The sequence below is a fragment of the Theobroma cacao genome, chromosome 3 (assembly GCF_000208745.1).
Source record: "Theobroma cacao cultivar B97-61/B2 chromosome 3, Criollo_cocoa_genome_V2, whole genome shotgun sequence".
Lineage (NCBI taxonomy): Eukaryota > Viridiplantae > Streptophyta > Magnoliopsida > Malvales > Malvaceae > Theobroma > Theobroma cacao.
The window spans coordinates 11,240,493-11,256,403 of record NC_030852.1 but is presented as its reverse complement, the minus strand read 5'-3'; the positions used below and the strand labels follow the sequence as shown (position 1 = coordinate 11,256,403).

Below are 15,911 nucleotides of genomic sequence, written 5' to 3'. Positions count from 1 at the left end.
TGTAAGAGATAAATTGAAAAGATGATTATTTTTTAATTTAAACTCTCAATATATTCCTTAATAATATATTTTTAAATAAAATATAGATTTTTCATATTAATTTATTAATTAAAAATTAAAAAACACTTATCATGTTGAAATCAAAAGAAAACTTTTGATTTTTTAGTAATTTTTGTTTAAATATAAATTTTAAAAATTAAAACTTATAAAAAATAATTTTTCATATTTCAACTAAAAAAAATAAATAAATCCCCCAATTCCTTACAAAACCTTAAATCTCCAATTTTAAATCCTAAACCTGAACCCGATCTTGATCCCAACCTAAACGTTAATACTCACCCTAATAGCTTTGAATGAGCTTCAAGCACCAATAGAACCTTAAACCCTCACCCTAAATCCCCGAATTTTAATCAAAACCTTAATAGTAACCTTCAACCTAAATCCCCAAATCCTAATCGAAACCCTAGCCTTAACCCTCAACACGGTAGCATAAAACCATAATATTTACTACGAAGACAACAAAATCAATGAACTACAATTGATGAACCCTAACCTTAAATCACAATTTGGGTAATCTTGATTTAGGTCGCGGTTTAAAGGGTTCAAAACAAAAAACTAGTTTATAGCTTTTTCGTTATAGGATGAAGCTTTAAATTGGAAGGGAAGCTTTAAATTGGAAGGGAAGCTTTAAATCGAAAGAAAATTTAGAAAAATCCTAATTGATTGGTGTGAGGGAACGGTTGAAGAGAGGAGAGAAATGGATGAATATAGTACAAGAGTGATTAAGGTTTTTTGTAACATGCGATTAGGCCTTTTGATGTGATAGGTATTTTCATTTCAAATATATTATTAACGTCGTTTATATATTTAAAACAAATTATTTATTTCGAATATTAATAAATTCATGTGAAATTATGAATAGTTTACCTATTAAATACTATGCTCATAGGAATTATTCTATTATGAATCACATTAAATTGCATTTTCTTGGTGTTGATGGAAAATTAAGCATTGTCTCAATTGAAAACTCAGTCACATGAATCGGATAATTTAATTGCCTTGCACTTATATGAAAGGCAGTAGTTGGGGTCAGAAAATTCTCGGCATAATCCTATTATGCTCCGAAAAGCCATGCAGTCATAGACTCGTGAGTTGTAGAATATACGAATTTAAACCATCAGATTTCCATTTCTGTACTTTTTTTTTAAATTTAAAATTAATGTAACGAAAATGAACGATTATTATTAAAAATAAAAGGGGGAAAATGGAGAGAAGTTTGACGGAGAATAAGGACCGTCCGATGCTTTGTGGGTGCGCTCATCACGAATCCCGAGGCAGAACTGTTCAACGTCACAACTCACACCTCACTTTTATTATTATTATTATTATTATAACATTATTATTACGCTTTTTTTCTTTTGAAAGTTATTGCTCCTATATGCCATTGTCAGGCCCAAGAGACATTGCAGGCCGAAAACCAAGAGTAGAATAACAAAAAACCCAACCTGAAGAGAGAAGAACGAAAATGCAAAGTAGAAATTAAACAAAGCGCAGACAAGAAGACAAATCGCCATTGTTTGTTTTGTTTTCTTTTTTTTTTTGGCATTTGTAGTTTTTCATGTGGAGTGTGGCTATGGAATCCAAAGCCAACAACAGAGATTGGCCTGACTACTCTTCTTCTTCTTCGATCTGTAAGTATTTTTTTCTTCTTTCGATTCTCCTGTTCGACTTTTGGGTGCATCAATAAGATTCTGAATCTCAGTGTTTTTAAGGTTATCCGGGATATTTCTAGGGTTTTTGGTTGGAGCTATGGATCTTGTCCTCTCTCGATTTGATTCACGAGGTTAGGAATTCCTCTAGGGTTTTTTTTTCTCTTTCATTTTTGGGAAAATGTACCAATTTCATATGGAATGTGTTTTTGAAATTAGGGGGATTTTTTAAAGGAAAAGAGAAGCCTTTACTCTTCTATGCCGAGAAACAATAAGGAATGGAAAATGTGGGATTTTAGATTTATACTTTCTTAGTGATTGAAGTTAGGGCAAGGAAGTAATGTCAGTTAAGAAATCAATCACTATGTGCCTTATTCAAGTTTTCTAACATTCACCGTTTTGATTTTCATGGAATTGCATTTGGTTTTTGACCTTGATTTTTTTTTTGTTGGGGAGTAGATTAGTACTATGAAAGGAAAATAAGAAGTAATCAAATTTCACCTGGAAAAAATAAACCTGCTAGTTGGTTAAGCGTGATTCCATCTTTTAGTTTTAGGCAATTTTTCACATATTTGTATTTCAAGGACAGGGAAACTATAAATGATTCCAAATGTTGTTAATTATTTTTCTCTAAAATCGATTTCTTACTGTCAAAAAAGCATTTAAAGCTGACATTTTTTAAACTTCCTCTTTGATTTTAAATAAATAAATTTTTTGTTGCTTTTGTATGGATATTTTCAGGTTTGGTGGATTCTTGCTTCTAGTACCTGTTTCTCGATCTATAGCACTTCATAATGACAGAACCAAGCTCAGTAGATGTGATTCTGGACTTTCTGAGGAGAAATCGCTTCACAAGAGCTGAGGCAGCTTTGCGGAGTGAGCTCGGTAACCGCCCTGATTTGAATGGATTCCTTCAGAAACTTAACCTTGAAGAAAAGGATTCTGGCAAGGTACTAGAAGAAGAGAATGGGAAAAAACCAGCGGGTGAAAGTCATGGCTCGGGTTCTCGAAATTGTGGTGAAGCTTCTAAGGAACTTATAGTGAAAGAGATTGAGTGTGGGGCTGGCAGAAATGGTTCTGAAAGCAAATGGAGAAATGCTGCTTCTACTGGGGAGCGTAGTAAACCTAATGAAGCAAAAGTGACAAGTGATAAGGGTTTCACTTTCACTAAAAGTTCGGAGGACACTGTACTCAAATTGCAGTCATGGAACTTCAATACCAGCAACGGTCCTGATCTGTTCAAAAATGATGGATTTGTTAGTAGCACTAGCTTTTCAGAGCTAGAGATGCCAGATCAGTCAAGATATCGTACAGCTGATGCTCCTGACACTGATAAAGCAAATGTTAAATCTGGAGAAGAGATTGTCTATTCGGGTGAAATGAAAACAACATGGCTTGGAAATACTAGCAAAGCTAATGTAGAATCTAAGTACGACAAGATTCATACCAGTGAAACTAAGGAGCTTGATCAGCAATTTAAGACTGGCAGTGCATACTATAAGGAAAACTTTGCTGATAACAGCACATGGTGTAGAAGTGAGGAACCCACTAGTTCATCTTCAGAGTTATGGAAAGATTGTTCTGTCAAGACTGTTTTTCCATTCCCTAAGGGAGATGTTTCAATCAGTTATGATGCTGCTACTGGTTCAGAGAAGAGAGAAGGAAAGAAGAAAGCAGATGCAATTGATGTTAGGGCAGCAATTAAAGAACAGGTGGATGAGGTTGGAAGAGCTTTATTCTTTGGGAAGTCTCAAGGGAGTTCTGAGCAAAAAGGTATAAGTGGGTTGGCCTTCTCTCTAGCATCTGATAATTCAAAGGAAGAGTTTCCTAGGCTGCCACCAGTTAAACTTAAGTCTGAGGAGAAGTCTTTGAATGTTAATTGGGAGGAAAAATATGAACGTGATGGCCCAGTCGCAAAGCTCACTAGTGCTGACAGTACCTTCCTTATGGGGTCATATCTGGATGTTCCCATTGGGCAAGAAATAAACTCTTCTGGTTAGTTCACATAATAATATGTTTATTTGAAATTTGTGCACACAGATATTTGATTTTCTTTAAATTAATGATTGCAAATAGTTGGCTATTTATCCATATTTTCATTATCTTTTCTACTTTTACTTTTCCATACGTCATTTGCTTATATGTTCTGGCATTATACATGTATGTATGTTGTATGTCTATATGTATATATATACTTTGTGTAAACCTTACTGACATATCTCATTTGTTGTGGTAAAAATGTTTGTTAATGTGGAAAGATGCCAACTATCCATTGGTGGCAAAGCCTCATCCGTGAGCTATGCAAATTTTGTGTTTTATAATCTATCCTATAAGAGAATGGATGCTTTGTTATCATGAATTTAATAAAGAATTCTCCTTTAAGGTTTTCCATTTTTCTGTTGGCAAGCACCTTTGTGAGTCCTTAAAAAATCATTTTAAGAAGCTGAGAAGAGAGGTTGAACTTGGTTCAAGGTGACACAAAGAATAATAAAAGAGAAAAAAGTTGGAAGAAACCCCTTCTAGAGGCCTCTCAGCTGAACTGAAGTGGGAAGAAAAGTTACTGTGCTTTTTGTTCACTTTGTAATTACTGTTGTTCTTCTAATTTTTATCTCAAATCTTAATGGTGTACCTGATCTGGAAGCAAGGCATTACTGGAGAAGTAAAATGAAAAGAAAGAAATAGCATGAAGACAGCTTACCTTCAAACTGTAAATATGTAAAATATGTTAAAATAACATGGTGGAGTGTTTTAATTCGACATTTGGTTTGGAAATAGTTTAAGAGGAGCTGAATTTGGAGTTGTGCACAAATGTTTCATTTATTAAGTTACTAAGGATTCTTCCCTTTGAGAGATAAACTAAAATTTAATTTCAGGTGCTCTTTGTCGTGTCCAGTGTAAAAATATACAGTGAATGACAGTGGGGTAAATCTTTTTCCTTCTCTTTTTTGAAATTTCATGTTTAAAACTTCCCACTTGAATCTTTAATCAGTTGGACAACCATCAAAGATTTTCGCAGTTAGGTGCTGTCAGTCAATAAGGGAAGAATAACTTTGGAGAGCATAATTTCTCATTAGAAAGGGTAGAGTTATGGAATTATTTGGTCACTTGGGGTTGTAGTATGGGAGGTTTAGGATTGTGAGCCGATGAGTAAATTCTAGTTTTAGGAAATCACTGGTCCTGCTGGGTAGTGGCTACTGTGAACTTATGCTGAATGGTAACATAAAGGTATAATTAATTGATATTATAATTTGTGGGAAGATATGCTAGGGACAATTCAAAGTGGTTTATAAGTTTCAAATTACTTCTAAACTTTTCAAGGAAATGGAATAAACACTTATGCCTCTCGCCTAATATCTTATGTTTTCCACCTAATGTTGTTAAATATTTAGCATGATCCTAGATAAAGTGTTTTAGTTTTTGAATATTTCTTAAACTTATTTTTGATTTGTTGAAAGAATCCATTTAAATTTTTTTTTTGTACCTTTTAATTATTTTGATTACCAGGTGGAATTTTGGGGGGAGGGGATGGGAGATGTGGGGGAGCCTGGACATATAGGTCTTGTTGCCTGACCACATGGGATAGAAACCACAGGGCTGAAGAGTGGAGGCTATTAATTTAAAGAAGCAATGAATGTGTATTGGCTCCTACTGATCTTAGTCCTACAATAATAGCTCAATTGCCTAATGCTAGATCTTAAAGTACAGACTTATGCATCAAGATGTAACAATAATTAGCAATTTTGATAATATCAGAACTTGTGTAGTTAAAATAGAAAGCAGAAATACATTCAACCAGATAAACAAGAAAATAGGATTTGGTAACTTATGTATGGTCCTAATCTGCCTAACAAATAATAAATGGATACAACTCTAAATTTTCTTGATATTTAATTTGTGGTATTCATAGGAGTGTAATCAGCCAAGGCAAGCTGATACAGTTTCAGGCTTGAGCTTTAAATTTTTGCTCTCTAGTTTGGCTTGAAAAATTAATTGAGCTAGTTAAGCTTTGCTAGAATTTAGCTGGAGTATCATCCAGTCAAATAAGGAGCTCAAAACTCGATTGAGGCTCAAGCTCTATGTAAATAAATCTTATATTTTATTTATTTATATTAAGTACTAAACAACTCAGAAGCTTGATTAGGCTCAAGGGCCACTTGAGCTGAGTATCAAAAGCTCAAGCTCAATTGGACAATTGAATGAATTGACTTTGAATATTCATTGGCTGAAGCCTGAGTAGCTGACGAGTTGCTTGATTTGATTACACCCTAATTTGCATTGTAAAACTATTTGAGACCTTTTAACAATGCTATAAATTATTAACTACCCCTTTTTCGCTTCTTGAGGTGTGTTGATGTTATTTATTTGGTAACTTATTTTAAATTTCAATGATAGTCTTCAAATATATGTCAAAAGTAAATATTAAACCTTAAAGCCTACCCTCACTTTTTCCAAATCCATCAGACTGATGCTTGATACCTTGCTGGTTAGTTATATGATTTGAACCAATCAGATCCTGCTTTTTTGATTCACATATTATCTGTGGGCCTCAAAATGGATATTATTCATCTTCCTATATGAATTACATTTCAGGTGCTTGTTTTAGGCATCTGTTACTGCATAACAAATAATGAACATAAGCTTTTGTCTTGGAAGGTCATTTTATAGTAGTAAACATGATAAATGCATTTATTGTCATCAATAGCTGGTAATGGCAATGGTTCAAGTGGTTATCTCTTCTCTAAATTCTAAGTTGATGTTACATGCTTGAGCTTTTGCACTTTTTTTTAGATATTTATGTTTTAAAAAGAATTCAACTTGTAGCATTCTCTGGTTACTTATGGTTGGATGCTGAGCTCTCTGTCTGGCCCTAAATAGATCAAGTTCATCACCATGAATGTTCTTTTTATTTATTTATTTTTAGAGAAGATGGTTATTTCTCTTATAACTCTGCTGAGTAAGCTTGAATCTTGTTTATCATCCAGGTGGGAAAAGGACTGGTGGAGGCAGTTGGCTTTCTGTGAGTCAGGGCATTGCAGAAGATGCATCTGATCTGGTTTCAGGTTTTGCTACTGTTGGTGATGGATTAAGTGAATCTGTTGATTACCCAAATGAGTATTGGGACTCTGATGAATATGATGATGATGACGATGTTGGATACATGAGGCAACCTATTGAGGATGAAGCCTGGTTTCTGGCTCATGAAATTGATTATCCTAGTGACAATGAAAAGGGAACTGGGCATGGGAGTGTGCCAGATCCGCAAGAAAGAGGTCAAACCAAGGATGAAGATGATGATCAATCATTTGCGGAGGAGGATTCTTACTTCTCTGGTGAACAATATTTCCAGGCAAAGAATGTTGAACCTGTTTCAGCTTCGGATGATCCTATAGGACTGTCCATAAATGAAATGTATGGGAGGACTCATGAGAATGATTTAATTGCCCAATATGATGGACAATTAATGGATGAAGAAGAGCTTAATTTGATGCGTGCTGAACCTGTTTGGCAGGGATTTGTCACACAGACAAATGAACTTATCATGCTAGGGGATGGAAAAGTTCTCAATGAGCATGGGAGATCTCGGCTGGATGATATTTGTATTGATGATGATCAGCATGGTTCAGTTAGGTCTATTGGTGTGGGAATCAACAGTGATGCCGCTGATATTGGCAGTGAAGTACGTGAAAGTTTAGTTGGAGGTAGTAGTGAAGGGGATTTAGAATATTTTCATGATCATGATGTTGCTATTGGAGGGTCCAGACAAAGTCATCAAGAGACAGACAGGAAATATATTGATAAATCAATTAGGGATAAAAGGAAAACCAACAAAAATGATTCCAATAAATATGTTATTGGAAATGATAAAGGTGCCTGCCCCCAGGTGAAGAATATTGCAGATGGGGGATTTTCTTTTCCTCCACCTCTAAGGGATGGGCAGTTGGTGCAGGCACGCTCTAGTAAGTCTCTGTGGTCAAGTAACTGCAATTCTGCTGGCGATGAACATGATGACTGTTTGAATGCTTTGGTGGGGTCTGATGATATGCTTGCTACATGGAGACGGAAAAGCAGTGATTCTTCAACTGTCAAAAGTTCTAGGGATGAAAACAATGCCAATGCTGCAAGATCAGCAACTTCTAGTCCTTCAACTCCCTCTAATTATGGTTATGGTGAACAAGAGCAGACCAAGAAAGAAGAGGATGAGAAAATCAGTGGTGTGAGGGAAGAGGATCCTGGGGCATCACTTGAGGATGAAGAGGCTGCTGCTGTACAAGAGCAAATGAGACAAATTAAAGCGCAGGAGGAGGAATTTGAGACCTTCAACCTCAAGATTGTGCATAGGAAAAACAGGCATGTCTTATCTTAGAAACAAATCCTGAATGTAATACATATGTTCTGTTCATTCACTGGTGCTAACAATTTCAAACCTTTTGCTGGTACATAGATGGTATTGTCCATTCTCATTGTTTTATTTTAGCTTTCCTTGTGAGATATCAAGTATTGTTGGAACTCTCTGGTGGTATCAATATGAACTCTGGTTGAGTTTGGAGAGCAAAAGCCATGCTTCCTCTTATAGTTTTCTGATTGACAAAAGCTTTTGAAGATTAGTATGTTTTATGGACTGTAGTGGTTAATCTTCAGCAGAAGGGACATAGAGCTTCAGTTAACTAATTAAATGATCTGTTCTCATTTTTTACAATTTTTCCTTTACAAAGTATTTAACATAGCTCATAATTTTTTCTTTCTATTTTTAGCTTAAATTTTACCTAATTCATCATTTGGAACTAGGTTTCTTTTTTTTTGTTTTTTCCCATTTTGAGTTTTTGAATTTTGAGACATTATTTGACTTGCAAGACCATTGGCTTTTAACGTGATCCCTAAATGGTTAGCAACTGTTAATGGACAAAAAAGAAAAAGAAAGAAACGAAAGCTTGTTGAATATTTCAGGTAGATGCTACTTTTTTGTTATTGATGACAGTGAAATAAGTTGAGAGCTAAATTACTGCTGCTTTTACCACCAATGGCATATCTTGTGGAATTTTTACTTTTTTTATAAGCCGTGGAAATTTTACTTGCCTGATAATATTTCTTTAGTATAATTTATACTGAATGTTTTTCACTTTGCTACAAGCTATAAAGCTCTAGCCAACAGATTTCCTAACATAAGTCCTCTTTTCGCTTCTCAGAACTGGATTTGAGGAGGACAAGAATTTCCATGTTGTTTTGAATTCGGTTGTAGCGGGGCGCTATCATGTTACTGAGTATCTTGGATCAGCTGCTTTTAGTAAAGCTATACAAGCACATGACCTACACACAGGAATGGATGTCTGTGTGAAAATTATAAAGAACAACAAAGATTTTTTTGATCAAAGCCTTGATGAGATTAAGCTTCTCAAGTATGTTAATAAACATGATCCAGCAGATAAGCACCACATTCTCCGATTGTATGATTACTTTTACTACCGAGTAAGTAAATGCAGAGGATGTATGTCTTTCTTTTTCCTTGTTCATGCTTTTGGTTGTCCTAGTACTTTCATGTTTGCTTTATTAACGGATACTGGGTATTTTTTTCCCTTTTTTTTAATGTTTCATTTATTTCTATATTCTTTACCATTGGTGAGATGTTTGCAAGTTCCCAGTATTTTATAATCTGGAGTCTGGTCCTAGTTCTTGCATGTTTCTATTGACATGTGCATTTGTTGGGGGCTTTGTTCTGAACATGTCTGGCTTCTGGAGGCAAATGGTTTTATCTTTTGAAGTTCAAGTTGTCATGTTGAGTGTAAATGCTTGTTGGCTGGTGAAAATTAGAAGTTTATCTGCTGGCTAATGCATCATAGAGTCCAGTACATGAATGACAATTGTATATGAATTGAGTAGCAGCTGACTCTTTTTTATTTTCAGGAGCATTTGCTAATAGTCTGTGAACTTCTCAAGGCAAACTTATATGAGTTTCATAAATTTAATAGGGAATCAGGTGGAGAGGTTTACTTCACAATGCCGAGATTGCAGGTTAGCGGAGAGCTGTTTTCTTCAGAGGAGCTTCTAATCTCTGGCTTGCTATTTTGTAATCTTGTTTTAAATTCTTCTGTGCAGTCAATTACCATTCAGTGTTTGGAGGCTCTCCAGTTTTTGCATGGTCTTGGCCTAATACATTGTGATCTCAAGCCAGAAAATATATTAGTAAAAAGCTATAGTAGATGTGAGGTGAAGGTGATTGATCTTGGGAGCAGTTGTTTTGAGACAGATCACCTATGCTCCTATGTTCAATCCAGGTCCTATCGTGCACCCGAGGTTATCCTAGGACTTCCATATGATAAGAAGATAGACGTATGGTCACTTGGCTGCATCTTGGCAGAACTCTGTACTGGCAATGTAAGTATTGGCCTTCTGCAGGTGATAATTATTATTTACATTTTATGAAGGATGGGTATGAGATGTTGCACTTCTCTTGCACTTGAAATTTTTTTAAAATGTTCTTTTTCCTTTTGCTTCGTAAAAAAGCATTGTAGACAAAAAACTTGGAAATATCATGCATTTGAACAAATCATTACAATGGAAAAAGAAGTTTGCCTGAACATTGATTTGGTTTTCAACTAACTGCTTGTAGAATGTAAAAAATATTCTTGTACAATTTTATGACCTCTTTGTAATTGCCTAAGGTGATGTCCTCTTCCATAAATGTTGAATAGATTAATTTCTGGAACCTTGTTCGAGTAGCAAGTCTCTGGTTCAAATATTGTGAAGACTAGTTGATTGAGTTGTCCCAATGATACGTTTAAGTTTCATGACATAAATTCGCTCAAACTTGACCACAAAATAATTTTCTTTTGTTATGGTATTAAGATTTAGACTTTTATGCATATATTCTCTAGCTACAAGTTAGTTATCTTGTTCTACTGACAACTCAGATTAATATCTTTAGTTGATGTTCCTAAAAAAAACAGATTATTTTGCTGTATTTATTTTTATTTATATAGATAGTGGATAAAATTTTCCCTCCCTTTACCTATTTAATTTTTCTCTGTAGCCTCAAGTGCATGATAGATTGGTGTAAAAATTTTACCCCTACTAATTTCACTATTTTATTGCAACTCATGTCTTATCAATGGTTGGTACAAATTGGTTTCAATACAATGGGTATAGGTCCTATTCCAAAATGATTCACCTGCAACATTACTTGCAAGGGTAATTGGAATCATAGGTCCCATTGAACAAGACATGCTCGCCAAAGGACGGGATACATACAAGTATTTTACCAAGAATCACATGCTTTATGAACGTAATCAGGTAAAAATATTTATTCATTATTTGTTTATTGGAGAAAAGTAGTTTTCTTCCCCAGGGGCTACCATATCCCAGCTTCTTTCCTTATATAACTTGAATGCTGTTTCTATGCTTATGCATTTGGATTTAAAGTGGTGCATACTTACCAATATTCTCAGGAGACCAACAGACTAGAATACCTGATACCCAAGAAGACATCCTTGAGGCATCGGTTGCCCATGGGGGACCAGGGTTTCATTGATTTTGTTGCTCATTTGCTTGAAGTAAACCCAAAGAAGCGCCCTTCTGCAGCAGAGGCTTTGAAGCACCCATGGCTATCATACCCATATGAACCCATATCAGCTTGAGTGCTCTGAAGATTTGCTAGGTGGTGGTTGCTTGCTTCAATTCTGCAGTCACTTATTGACTGGGGAAGGAGCTGTATTTATTGCTGACTGAAATTGGTTTAATCCATTTGAAGTGATCTCCAAGGAAGTTTTTCCCCATCACATGCCTGCAACATGCATTCAAAGGTGTGCTTGGTTTTGTTTGGTGATATATATTTTCTTCCCCTTGCCAAAAGTAGTATGTCAATGTACCATTATGAAGGATGTAATTTTGGAACAGTGTATTCTTAGGGTTTCCTTCATTGCTTCATTTAATCTGGTGGAAGGGGAATCTAATCTTGTTGTACATGATGTGTGATAATTCTTTTAGGTTATTTAGTAATAGCTTGTGAAATAGTTGGTAACCAAATTTTGGTAATGGCCGCGCTATGTCAAGTCTGGAGCAATGCAGCAAGCAAGCCCAATGAGCTTCAGACTCAGTGATTTGATTAGTGCATTCCTTGTATTGATTGCATGATCTGTGGGCTTTTGCCTTTAAGGTATTCTTGTCTTTGCAGCTTGCAACAGTTGCGCTTTTCAATGAAGTTGGCATCTATCTCTCTCTCACTCGGATCGCAACATGTTTCTCATTTAATCATTTTTGTTACAAAATTGGGAGAATTGGATGGACAGAAATATCTGGTACAAACTGTATGATACTTGTTTCTCGCTATCAGAAGCAAAAGGCAAGAAGTATCTTCAGTAAAAAAGTATGTATTTTTGAATAATTTAAAATTCAAAACCTGAATTTATGGATTTAACCTTCCCATAATCCTGCTAGTTTCCTCTATGAGAGCGACATTTCTTGAAATAGTTATTTCATCCTTGTCATTAACCCCTAAATTAAAATCAACTGGATTTATTTTTTGTCTTTCACCACTAGAAAAGTGAAATTTACTACGAACTTTTGTTTTAAACATTACTCACCAATCATGGTAGTTTTCTTCATCGATGGATAATTACTGAAACTTGATGAGCTTGTAGGGATGAAACAAATTTTTCATTGCTAGCAAAAGAGTTGTGTTTAATTTTAATGAATTGGATGTGTCAAACCTGTTACAAGAAGAGAACTCTTATATAACTATAATTGAATAATTTATATAATTATCTTAATACTCCCTTCAAACTTAAAGGTGATTTGGTACATGCAACTTGAGCTTGGAAACTAACTCTTGAAAACGACTACGAAAATGAGTCTTGCTAAATATATCAACAATTTGATTTGAAGGGGTCATAAAATGATGCACAAAATGACAATAAATCTCAATATGCTTAGTGCACTCATGAACCATATCATTGTGAGCAATCTAGATAACACTACTGTTATCATAGTGAAGGATAGTGGCAGGAGTTTGGGTAATGCCCATATCCTTTAACAATCGACAAGCTAAAGTAACTCTAAAGTAGTATATGCAAGAGCACGATATTCAGATTCTATGCTAGAATGGGTTGTTGCAGTTTGTTTCTTACTCCCACAAGAAATGAGAGAATCATTTAAAAAGAAACAATTATCTATAGTTGCAAGATGATTTGTGTCACAACCCGGTACTCTCTTCGAGCTTATGACAACCGCCGCGATGTCTCGATAGACATTCATTACCCGAAATGTCAACCAAAACCTCGAAAGGCTCTTACATCAATTTTATGTCTTTCCTGTGAGCAACAGTTACTAAATATCATGTTTTAAGGGAATATAAACTATTTTTAAATAAAAAACAAACAAAAAGTAATTTCTGCCACATGGGTATTTTGGTCATTTTTATTCGAAAATTTTGAAACCTAGTGAAAATATAGCATACGATCGAAAAATATACATTTCTTATCTAAAAATAATTTTAGTAATCTAAATCATCCATTTAAAATGAAATCATGGCTAATCAAACTAAATAAAAATATTAAATAAAATATTCTATTTTCTTATAAAACAATATTTATAGAATCCTGCATAAACAATTTTTGTAGCGTAAGAGTAAAATAAATTCATATATATCATAGCACACTAAACCAAGTATACAAAAATATTCTACAATGACATGTGGGCCCTAAAATAATCGAAAATATACAAGACTGTAGACCTTTGATTTCTAAGGATGCAAATCCAAAAGCAACCCTCGACAAAATCGGCTATCTACAAACTGTCCTGAGCTTGAAATGGGTAAAAAGAAGGGGTGAGTTTTTATAAACCCAGTGAGTAAGCAAAGTTCATCTACAACATCTAAAGCCAAGTAAATGGAGATAGTTAAATCATCCCATCACAATATGATTCATAACATTTAAAACTCATTTCAATTCATATAAAACAATTACATTTCATCAAAATAATCAACAAGGGTTATGATTCTCTTAAAAACTTGACTTGTGCCAGAGCTCATATTCGGGGACACCTTGGCCCGGGCATCCAACTAAGTCCGCCAAGGATGTTAAAACAACATATACCCATAAAACATGTTTTTACTTTTAAAATATAGTCATTCCTTGGCGTTGGTTGAGTTTCATCTTCACGTGGTGGTTCGGTGTGAAGTGAACTCTAAACTTACCTTAGGAGATACCCTCCGCGCCTTTCGTACTAAGGTAAAATATAACAGGATTTACCGTGCCCCTCTAATAGGCTGGTCCACGAAAATCCGCCCACTGCAGTAAGCTAATCAAATAACTCACCAAATCAATAAAAATTTTGACAGCATGACATGACTAATATAATATTACCCAGCCTGTCAAGGTAAAACAAAACAGTTTATATAATCCACAAACCACAAATCCAGCCATTCATGTCATCACATTGTCATAAGCCATCAATTCAAACCGTATATATATATATAAATAACACAAGTATATAGTATCCACTTACTCAATTTCCAAAATCATCATTGAATTGCAAAACAATTTATAAATCTCATTTCGTTTAACCAACACATCAATTTTAAAACATAATAGTTTACAATTTAAGTTCATTATTCTTTAAAATCATAAAAATGAGCATAAACTACTTTTGATAGTTAAGATGATAGTCCGATTACTCACAATAGCTAGAGTTTGGAGTACTCTTATTCTTGGTCCTCAGGAATGATATCTTTACCCTTATTAGAGGGCTCATCACCTATACATAATACACGATACGTAATTCAATATATTTGTACCAAACTGTTATAAAACTATTTCAGGCTCTATATGAATGCATGAAATTGAATGAGAATTGTTCGAATAATCACTTAAAGACAGTATTCTACGTGGGTTCAATTATGATCGGACTAAATTTGTATTCGACCTAACTCGAACTATACACTGTTGAATTAACCAAAACATCCGATTCAACTTCAAATATATTCATTACACTTCCAATATTCCAAATACACCAAAGTACCTCAATGAGCTTGATTGTGACTTAATTCATCATAACCGAAATTCATTTCGATTCCGAACTAACGTGCTAATCAGTGTTAACACAGTCCAATAAATCCATCTATATCATTAAGAATCAAATCCAAGTCCATTCACTATGATTTTTTCATTATTGTTCAAGTCGTTGACTAAAGGAACTATACTTTTCGATAACCGTTTTCGATATCCGATACCATAAATCATCAATTATGCAACGACCTCTCCCAGGTCGCTGCCGGAGTCCAAGACTTTCGGAAAAGACCCGCCAAGTCTCGAACAAGCCTGTCTAGAATTTGCTCATTAATCCATTACATTCAATCTCCATATAATATTGATACTTTCATATACTAAATTGAACCATAAATATAAAAATCAATACAAACTTTTTCCTTTTATTCATAAGTATATGCATTAAAATCTATAATCTCCAATTAATGTTTATATAAAAATTTAGAATTCATATACAACTTAATAAATAAAATGCTACGACTTGACCTCTAACAGCGGAGCGACTCGAAATAAAATGCTAAGAGATGCCTTTACCTATTCAGGTGGACCGAACGTGTCACTGACTACACGCTAGGTTGATCCCTATCTGTAAAAAAGAAAATAAAGGGGTGTGAGTCTCATAGACTCAGTGATAATCATCGACTCAGCGAGTAGGGCGTAGATGGGAAACAAGCAAATGATAGATCAGTTGAATATAAAATTGCAAGATTATAAAAGCAATTCGTTTCAAACGAGGGTTTGTGCCTTATATAAAAATCGAGAATTTCTTATAAAGTATAAATAATCGAGGTAATAAAATTTTTCACGTCAAAGTATATTAATAATCATTTTTGAATCAAATCAATAAAATTTAGCAAGCTCTCGCGAAACCAAATAATATTTAAAATCATGCACAAATCATAACTCTCCCCATATGTGAGGAATTATAGATTCATTTCACAGATAAACAAATAGGGGAGTTGCGAGAAACCATTTAATTCCATTTTCACCATGCGGAGAAATACAATTCATAATATTAAAACTTATTTCAACTCATATAAAACCATTACATTTTTGTCAAAAATAAACAACATGGCTTATGACTTTCTTAAAAACTTGGCTTGTGCCAAAATCATTCTCATACTCGGTTGTCAGGGATACCTTGGCCTGGGGCTATCCCAATCGAGTC

At 34.5% G+C, this 15,911-nt stretch overlaps 1 protein-coding gene and 1 long non-coding RNA gene across 4 annotated transcripts; one reads left to right on the top strand and one right to left on the bottom strand.

Moving 5' to 3' along the window:
• LOC18604469 lies at positions 1,428-11,923 on the top strand. 3 transcript variants are annotated; one of them, XM_007036971.2, is made up of 9 exons: positions 1,428-1,691; positions 1,773-1,843; positions 2,451-3,704; positions 6,692-8,057; positions 8,894-9,173; positions 9,609-9,716; positions 9,801-10,079; positions 10,851-10,994; positions 11,150-11,923. In XM_007036971.2, the coding sequence occupies exons 3-9, from the start codon at positions 2,504-2,506 to the stop codon at positions 11,336-11,338; spliced, it is 3,567 nt and encodes a 1,188-aa protein (XP_007037033.2). In that variant the 5' UTR covers positions 1,428-1,691; positions 1,773-1,843; positions 2,451-2,503; the 3' UTR covers positions 11,339-11,923. The 3 variants fall into 3 exon arrangements, with proteins under 3 accessions (XP_007037033.2, XP_007037034.2, XP_017973403.1); XM_007036972.2 differs by lacking the exon at positions 1,773-1,843; XM_018117914.1 differs by lacking the exon at positions 1,428-1,691 and having other exon boundaries at positions 1,763-1,843.
• Positions 13,961-15,336, bottom strand: LOC18604468. Its single transcript, XR_001927007.1, has 3 exons — positions 15,278-15,336; positions 14,378-14,453; positions 13,961-13,997 (listed from the first exon to the last, which is right to left on the bottom strand). It is a non-coding gene; the product is annotated as an uncharacterized LOC18604468 (long non-coding RNA).

Coding starts and splice junctions, on each gene's coding strand:
- LOC18604469 (XM_007036972.2), top strand. CDS start 2,504: ATGACAGAACCAAGCTCAGTAGATGTGATTCTGGACTTTCTGAGGAGA. Junction 9,174..9,608: donor ATGATTACTTTTACTACCGA/GTAAGTAAATGC, acceptor TTTTATTTTCAG/GAGCATTTGCTAATAGTCTG. Junction 10,080..10,850: donor CAGAACTCTGTACTGGCAAT/GTAAGTATTGGC, acceptor CAATGGGTATAG/GTCCTATTCCAAAATGATTC.